Source organism: Pristiophorus japonicus, chromosome 16, assembly GCF_044704955.1.
Source record: "Pristiophorus japonicus isolate sPriJap1 chromosome 16, sPriJap1.hap1, whole genome shotgun sequence".
Classification (NCBI taxonomy): Eukaryota; Metazoa; Chordata; class Chondrichthyes; family Pristiophoridae; genus Pristiophorus; species Pristiophorus japonicus.
In genome coordinates this window covers 51,218,115-51,227,417 of record NC_091992.1, presented here as the reverse complement: position 1 = coordinate 51,227,417, position 9,303 = coordinate 51,218,115, and the positions used below count along the sequence as shown (strand labels likewise).

At 44.6% G+C, this 9,303-nt stretch overlaps 1 protein-coding gene across 1 annotated transcript; it reads left to right on the top strand.

The window, feature by feature from the left end:
* The first annotated feature begins 1,250 nt into the window (after positions 1-1,250).
* On the top strand, positions 1,251-7,302 carry LOC139227038 (P2Y purinoceptor 1-like). The gene is made up of 2 exons (XM_070858123.1): positions 1,251-1,282; positions 5,909-7,302. The coding sequence occupies exon 2, from the start codon at positions 5,927-5,929 to the stop codon at positions 6,911-6,913; it is 987 nt and encodes a 328-aa protein (XP_070714224.1). The 5' UTR covers positions 1,251-1,282; positions 5,909-5,926; the 3' UTR covers positions 6,914-7,302.
* The last annotated feature ends 2,001 nt before the right edge of the window (positions 7,303-9,303 follow it).

Genomic DNA, 9,303 nt, shown 5'->3' with positions numbered 1-9,303 from the left:
CAAAATGCTTCACAGCCAATGAAGTACTTCTTTTGTACTGTTGTGATGTAGGGATCCATGGAAGACAATTTGTGCACAGCAAGGTCTCGCAAACACCAAAAAGGGAAATAAATTAAACTGTTTTAGTCATGTTGTTTGAGAAATAAGATGTTGGCTAAGACACTGGGTGAATTCCCCTTCTCTTCTTCAATACTTCCAAGGGATCTTTTAAGTCAACCCAAGAGGGAAAACGGGACCTCAGTTTAACATCTCATCTTCCTGAAGTTCTCCCCGCTGTTTGCCAAACGTTCTACTTTTCCGTTGTCAGCAAATTTCAAGTTCCCTATACCCAAATCCAAATCATCTATAGATACCAAAAACCAAAAGTAGACCTAGCACTGATCCCCGGGGTACACTATTTCCAGCCCTTCTGTCCGGATCTACAGCTATTTACCATAGCTCTTTGTTTCTTGTGCATCAACCAATATTCTATCCATGCTGCAACATTTCTCCTTGGATCATATGCCTAAATTTTTCTAACAAGCCTCTTGCGAGCCACCATCTAAGAATCCAATGTTTGAATTCATTCTCAGGATGTGTGTTGCTGGCAAGGCCGGCATTTATTGCCCATCCCTAGTTGCCCACTTCATAGAGCTCAACTGCTTTGTTGTGGGACTGGAGTCATATATAGGTCAACCCAGGTTAAGATGACAAATTTCCTTCCCTAAAGGACATTAATAAACCCAGTTGGGTTTTCAGGACAATCTGGCAGCTTCATGGTCACTTTTACTGATTATCAGCTTTTTATTTCCAAATTTATTTTAACTGAATGCAAATTCTTAATCTCCTATTGGCAGGATTGGAATAGATGTTCTCTGGATCAGACCAGTCCTCTGGATGATTAGTTCACTCATATAACCACTACACTACCAGACCCATACATAAACTAGAAAGATCAACGAGTACAAGAGAAAAAGAAAATTCAGTCGGGTTAAAAAGAAAAAAATAAATGCTGGGAATCTGAAATCAATTTTAAACTTGCTAGAAATGCAGAGTAGGTAAAGCAACTGAAAAAAAAGCAGGTTAATGCACTGATGCAAGGTCCATTATACACATTAACCCACCGCTCCTCTTTCCGAACATATGGTGGATACTAGTTTCCTTCCGACTTCTGGATTGTTTTTTTAAAAAAGTTTCATCATTGTTAGGAATAGTAACAATTACGAAATAAGCCTTGATAAACACACTCACTGAACACTGCACCGTATGACTTTCAAGTTGAAGATCATTGAGGCACAGTCTGGTAAGTAATTGATCCCATTTCTTGAATTTTGATCTTTCAATGTGTTATGTATTGATGTGTATATCGTCCTGGTACCTTAAATGTATAATAAGCACAATGGTACACCACAGAGGGCGCTGTGGTGGGAGACCTGAAAGTACCTGCAAGAAGCAGTATAAAAGGCTGACCACCACACCTGAGAGTCACTCTGGAGCGGAACAATAAAGGACAAAGGTCACAGCAGTTAGATCAACACCAGACCGTGTGGAGTCAGTGATTTGTGTGATACATACACCACACAATGAGTATTTATAAAACAGAGAGTGAAAAAAATGTTGTTAAAGAATCTAACAGGGATCCCTGATGGTTGTGTTTAGATGTACTGGGTATCGCCCCAAACCACAGAACAAGAAACAAGCTTTAATTTGTGTTGAGTTAGGCGAGGTATTTCATTAAAGGAAAGCACAGGCAGGTCGATTTAAAGGGAGAGCGCTTAAGAGGAACTAGGGTGAAAGAGGAAGTGTGGAACCAGCCAAGACAAGCCAAAATAAATAAGAACTCCAGAGGGATGTAAAAATGAAAAGGGAATATCTGGGATAGAAAACCAAAGTTAAACCAAAAGGGGAACAGGTGAAATACAACAAGGGAAACAACTGAGAGGTATAACTAAGATGGAGACCATGAGGTGTGTTTCCTGTGGGATGTTCAAATGAGAGTGCCAGATACAACAGAAGGACGAAGAGATGCGAAAACTGTTAATCGGTAAGATTAGAGCAAGGTACAGGAACTTGCGCGCAGACAGAAAGGAAGAGAAATCGATTCAATAAATGAGTCATCTCGGTAAGTGATTATGGCCAGGCTAGCATCAGACCTGAAGAGTGAACCTTCAGGAATTGGAATTGGAGACCAGTACAGGGATTGGAGCTGGAGACCAGTTCAGTCAGGAACAGTGGGGTCATGACAGAGGGACCAGTACTGAGAAAAGCCATGGAAATAGGGATACTGGATGGATTAAGATTGGTAAAAGGAGCAAAAAAGTTTGGAAACTACCTAACAACCCAAGAGCTATTAGCAAATAGACATCAATCACTGTCAAACATTGCAGAAGGTAATGAAGTCCCAGAAGACAAGATATCTAGAAAACCAAAGAGGACAGTCTGGACAAAGAGGTCAGACGTCAAAGCTAGGTCACAGCTTGCAGGATTCATTGCTCAGGAAAATGCATAGGCACCTGAGGTGGTGTGCTGTCTACCTGATGTTACAGCAGTACATATTGAGGAAAGTTTAAAAGGGATACTGAAAGCTATCCAGTGGCAGTAGTCTGTATGTGGGGGAAGGGGGGTGTAAATGACATGGGGAGAAATAACATAGCAGCCTTAAAAACCACATATATAAGAACATGCTCAGATGCAAAGGAATACTCCCAGAGTTTGGGCAAGTTCACCAAAAGAACTGAGGAAGTAAATGAGTGGCTGGCAGCATGGTGTGGGCACAACAACACTACCTTCAAAAATAACTAGGGATCCTTGCAGAATAAAAAGGACTGGGACAAGAAATGGGGAAAAAAAGACTTAGAGACAACAATAGAAAATAATTTAAACTAGACACGGGAGGGCAGGGAGGAAAAAGGATTGGGCAAGACTGATCGTACGGTCGAAGGTAGTCAACAAGCCGCCATGGGCTCGAACTCAGAGACTCACATCAACGCAAGATCAGACTGACCTCTCTGGTTTTCTAGATATCTTGTCTTTTGGCACTTTATTACCTTCTGCAATGTTTGACAGTGACTGATGTCTCGTTGCTAATGGCTCTTGGGTTGTTAGGGGAACATTAGAGAGGGAAAATCTATAACAAGATGTATATACATGAACACTAGAAACATTAGAAAGAAAAAGACACAGTAGAAATAAGATGCCAGACCAGAGGCTGTAGGGAACTGGTGAGAATATCAGAAACATGGCTAAACTCTGAGGATGGAAATAAATACCTCATGTGGGGGTATGGATTATTTTAAAAAGATAGTGAACAAAAAACGTGGTTAGCCTTATACGTCAGGGATACCTGGCTGGTTTAAAAATGAAGTTAATCCTATGGGAGATAGAAACACATCAAATGCTAAACAAAACCAACACTATGGGTATACTATAGAGCACCTGGTCAGAATAAGGGGAAGGAAAATGTGTTCTATGAAGAGATGGGAAGGTTATGTGAGAAGACAAGGGTAGTTTAAAGGGAGACTTAATCAACCTAATATAAGCTGAGAAAATCCAGGTTGTTTAGAGTCAGAGTCATGCACAACTGCTCTTAACCCAGAGTGGTAACACTCAGCTCGATCTGGTATTCATTAACAACTCAGAAAATGCACAAGAAATGAAAATTCTAGTATGATTAAAGTTTAACATGAGCTTGGGGTCATAAATACCTAAGACCAGATGCCAGGCGCATAACTTTTAAAGGGTTAAATGAAAGAAGGGAACAACTAAAATGAATAAACTGGGTGAGAATGTTCATCAACACTTCAGCAAAAAAAAGAGTGAAACACCTTTAAAGGAATAATGCTGAGCATACAGAATAAGTGCATTCCAAGAACCAACAAGCTGGGCTCATGGTACTATGAAGCAAAGGTGACCCTAAGCGCATTAAACAAACAACTTAAAAGAGATAAAGAGGAACCATTGTAGAAATGGGGTTCACTGGGGTGAAAATAAAATAATGTTTCAATGTTAAGAGGGTAATCAAAAAGCCAAAGAAAAACTCGGAAAAAGCAGCTGAAGCTAAGCATAAACAGAACAAAAATATTTCAGTACCACAACTGAAAGGTGGCAACCAGAGAAGTTGTGAAAACCATAAAAGGAAGTGTAGGATGAGCGTTAAATAGTAAATAATCTGACAGACCAATTCCTCAGTATTCACAAGGGAAGACTTGAGCAACAAGCAATCACAACTATCTTAAGTATAATCAATGACTTAACTATAAATGAGATGGAAGTCCTAGACAGGCTAAATCAGCTCAAAAGAAATCTCCAGAGACAGATTGTACTTATCCCAGTCTACCGAGAGAGACAAACGAATAGACTTGTGAGGCACTGCCAATCAATATGAGGTAGTCAATGGACACTGGGTCACCAGTCAATGGGAAACAGGTTAATGTGGTGCCCAGATTCAAAAAGAGTCACAGGCAACTACTGACCCATTAGTCTTACTTCCATTCCCTGTAAAATAATGGTACTGATTATCAGGAGTACACTTGAGGATCATCTGTGCAACAATAACCTAATTAAATGCAGTCAGTGCGGATTCAGAAGGAGAGATGCCGCCTGACCAAACTCCTTGACTTCTTCGAGGGAGTGACGGCTCAACTGGACTGTATGATGTACATAAACTTCCAGAAGCATCTGGCAAAGTTCCACACAAAATTAAACTCAAAGGAGTGGGGATTCCAGGAAAGTCCTGGGAGTGGATAAGAAACTGGTTGAACAGTACATGTTAAAGGAGTTATGTCAGAGTGGGGGAGGGCACTGAGTGGGGGAGGGCACTGAGTGGGGGAGGGCCCTGGATGCGGGAGGGCACTGAGTGGGGGAGGGCCCTGGATGCGGGAGGGCACTGAGTGGGGGAGAGTGGGTACTGAGTGGGGGAGGGTACTGAGTGGAGGAGGATACTGAGTGAAGGAGGGTACTGAGTGGAGGAGGATACTGAGTGGAGGAGGATACTGAGTGGGGGAGGGTACTGAGTGAAGGAGGGTACTGACTGAAGGAGGGTACTGAGTGGAGGAGGGTACTGAGTGAAGGAGGGTACTGAGTGGGGGAGGGTACTGAGTGGAGGAGGATACTGAGTGCAGGAGGGTACTGAGTGGGGGAGGGTACTGAGTGGAGGAGGGCACTGAGTGGGGGAGGGTACTGGGTGGGGAAGGCACTGAGTGGGGGAGGGTACTGGGGGGGGGAGGGTACTGAGTGGAGGAGGGCACTGAGTGGGGGAGGGTACTGGGTGGGGAAAGGCACTGAGTGGGGGAGGGTACTGAGTGGGGGAGGGTACTGGGTGGGGGATGGTACTGAGTGGGGGAGGGTACTGGGTGGGGGAAGGCACTGAGTGGGGGAGGGTACTGAGTGGGGAGGGTACTGGGTGGGGGAAGACACTGAGTGGAGGAGGGTACTGGGTGGGGGAGGGTACTGAGTGGGGGAGGGTACTGGGTGGGGGAAGGCACTGAGTGGGGGAGGGTACTGAGTGGGGAGGGTACTGGGTGGGGGAAGGCACTGAGTGGAGGAGACTACTGGGTGGGGGAGGGTACTGAGTGGGGGAGCCCAAGGCCCAGCACTGAGACCATTACTATTTTGAATTTACATAAATGACCTGAACTCAGAAACTCAACAGATTAGAAGGGCCTATGGGGCACATATTATTAACCAATAAAGTTTCGTGTCCACGGAAGCCAAATCTGTTGAATGTGTAATAGATCTGATAACCTATTTGAATTGTTAAATACATTGCATTACTGTAAAGCAGGTCTCCTGATATTCTGTGCTTTTTCACGACACTATATTTGCTTAGCTCCCAAAAATAGTGCACTATCTGTCACAACTTTATCGTTGGGATAATCAATTTAGAAAGTTATTCTGATCCAATTAATGACTCCCAGTCTTGCATTTGTAGACTGCACCTACTGAAGAAATGAACAATTCATCGGTTACAACAGCAGCTAATACAACATGTCTGTTGGATGAAGAGTTCCTCACAATAATGATGCCTCCAGCACTTACAATCTTCCTCATTTTAGCTGCAAGCTTCAACAGTCTTGCCCTGTGGATATTCTGCTTTCATGTAAAGAAAAAGACTGCAATTGATATTTTGATGATCAATCTGTGTGTGGGCGACCTGCTCTTCTCACTCACCTACCCCATCACAATCATTTACTACAGTAACAATCACTGGATATTTGGAAACTTTATGTGTAAACTCCAAACATTCCTCATCTATTCCATCTTGATTGCAAGTGTCTTCTTCCTGACGTGCATCAGCAACTACCGGTGTTACATGATCATCAAACCCATCCAGTCCCAAATCAGAATCACAAAGAAATGCACCATTGTCCTTAGTGTATTAATCTGGTTGTTGGCTGGTGGACTCATGAGTACATCCTTTCTCAGGATCAATGTTTTTGAAATGAATGGAAAACTGCATTGTATGAGCTTGAATCAGCCAAATGTAAGGAAGCAATTTCTGTCTTCTACTGTTGCATTATTTGTTTTCAGCTTTGTGATTCCATTTGGATCCCTGCTGGTGTCCACTTTACTCATCCAAAGGAAATTAGCCAATGCTACGGTAACATCTCAATCTCAAATAGGCCAACGTGCCGTCAAGATGATAATAATAGTGTTGTGCATCTTCGTTATATGCTTTCTTCCAGTGAATGTAATACGTCTCGTCTTGTCTGTTATGGATAGCAAGAACTGCGCACTTTTACAAAAACTTGGAGTGGTTTACTATTCCTGTGTTCTATGCATTTATCTCAATGGTGTTCTGGATCCTATTGTGTATTTTTATGCTGGCACCAAATACAGGTCAAAGCTCATTAAGGCTATCAAAGGATCGACCTTTTGTAACAAACTGCCCATAGCATCCAGGAGCACCCATTCCAACAGTGAGTCAAAACTGTGACACATTGATGCAAATAGCCACGGATACAGAATATGTTGACACAGAGCCAACTTCACTTCAAAGGAATGTAACCTTTGCAGCAGTATTGGAACTTTAGTTAGATCTTTGACCTTCAGACCAGATGTTAGACTAAGGCCTGTTCCAGTGGTTCCATGAGCGACCGTATGAAACTACTTGTAGAGGAGCAGCAAGTTTTCCCTGCGTCCTAGCCATCATTTGTCCCTTAACTAACAAAAACGGTATAACTGGCCATTTTTCTCATTTACTGTTTGCAACATCTTGCTGTGTGCTCAACCAATAACAGTGACTGCACTTCAAAAGCACATAATTATGACGTGTTTTAGAAAGATGTGATAGGATTCTATATAAATGCTTCTCCTCAAAACTGTTTGGTATACCAATGTATTTTTGAAGCTATGCTTGTGTGTATAGCTTATCTGTATTAAATAAAAATGTTTGATCTAGTGTATTTCCAATCTGTCATGCCTTCCGGAGGCATCATAAAAGTGTCTCCTCAAAGGTGTCACATTAGGGATCTGCTGAAATCAAATATCCCATTGATCAAATGTGAAAAAAAGGCAACTGAGCAATATAGCACCTTTAATATAGAATAGATAACGTCCCATTGAGGGAACGTTAAAACAGATAAAAGGGATAATGGAGTAGACTCTCAGCCATGGTGTAAGAGATAGGAGGCTTGATCGAAAGCTCTGTTAAAAAGAGGAGTTTGAGAAGCTTTTCAATGGTGGAGAGATGGAAAGGTTTCAAGAAAAGCTCCAGAAAGCAGGATGAGATGTGTAAACCCACTGGCATTAGTGGTGGGGTGAGAAGGTGCATTCTGATTTCATTCCTAAATGGCCTAGCTCTAAGATTGTATCCCATTGTCCTCGATTCTCCCACCAGCGTAAATACCTTTTCTGCATCAATTCTATCAAATCTGTTTATAATTTTAAACACATCAATTAGATCAGCTCTCAATCTTCTAAATGCAAGGAAATACAAACCAAGTTTATGCAAACTGCTCTCTTAATTTGAATTTTGCAGTTGAAATGTAATTGGAAAAGTAAAACACTATAGAGAGAAGCTGAAATAAATTGAAAGAAGAGCGACACGTGTTTGAACTGCCCTCCATTCTACCAGTGAGGTCCAGGCAGCCACACTCCTGAACTTCCTCCAGCACCTGGGCTGACCTCTGTGGTCCTTTCTGTGGCCAACTCAAACTACTACCCCATCAGCGCCCCCCATCTCCAACCCAACTATGGCCAATGCAACCTCATCCCATCCCAGCCTGGCCAGGCCTTGGGGTGTCCTTCCCACTGCAAGTCCTTCCCCACCCATTCTTTTCACCTTCGCTCCAGCTATTGTTGTACAAGTTGAAGCTCTCTGGTCCTGAAACATCCGTGGTTCGGCATTAGTTTGCGGAACTGCCGCTTTGCGTGGGTGGCGTCCCGGTTTCCTACGCTTCCGCAAAGTTTGTTACGTCCAGCCGGCAGTCAGTGTTCTGTGCTATTATTTAGCTCTAATTTACCCCTAAATGAGGAGAGCACCGAGCAGCACTCAACAGGTACCGGTAAGCCTAGCCTAGGCTCGGCCTATGCTTATGTAGGATGTATCGGTACAGTCATATACTGACCTCCCGTGGTTCAGAAAATTCTCTGGTTCAGCACTGAGGGTGTCGGACCACAGAGGTCCAACCTGTATTTGGTTCCCATACTGCCCTTGCAATGCTGTGGCTGAACACAGAATTGTAAATATATTCAAGAAGGCATAATGCAGGAGCTAAACCCAGCAAGTCCGAGTCCATCTGCCCAAGAATAAAATTAGATATGCCCACTCAAGCTTCTAACATGAGGTGCAGTGGGGGGAGGTGGAGAGAGACGGGGGGAGGGGGAGAAGAGAGACGGGGGGGAGGGGGAAGAGAGAGACGGGAGGAGGGACAGGGCGGGGGAGAGAGAGACTGGGGGAGGGGGAGAGAGAGACGGGGGGAGGAGGAGAGAGACGGGGGGAGGAGGAGAGAGACGGGGGGAGGAGGAGAGATGGACGGACGGGGGGGGCGGGGGGGAGAGACGGGGGGGGGGAGAGAGAGACGGGGGATGGGGGGAGAGAGAGACGGGGGGAGGGGGGGAGAGAGACGGGGGGAGGGGGTGGGAGAGAGACGGGGGAGGGGGAGAGACGGGGGGAGGGAGAGAGAGAGACGGGGAGGAGGGAGAGAGAGACGGGGGGAGGGGGAGAGAGAGACGGGGGGAGGGGGAGAGAGAGACGGGGGGAGGGGGAGAGAGAGACGGGGGGAGGGGGAGAGAGAGACGGGGGGAGGGGGAGAGAGAGACGGGGGGAGGGGGAGAGAGAGACGGGGGGAGGGGGAGAGAGAGACGGGGGGAGGGGGAGAGAGA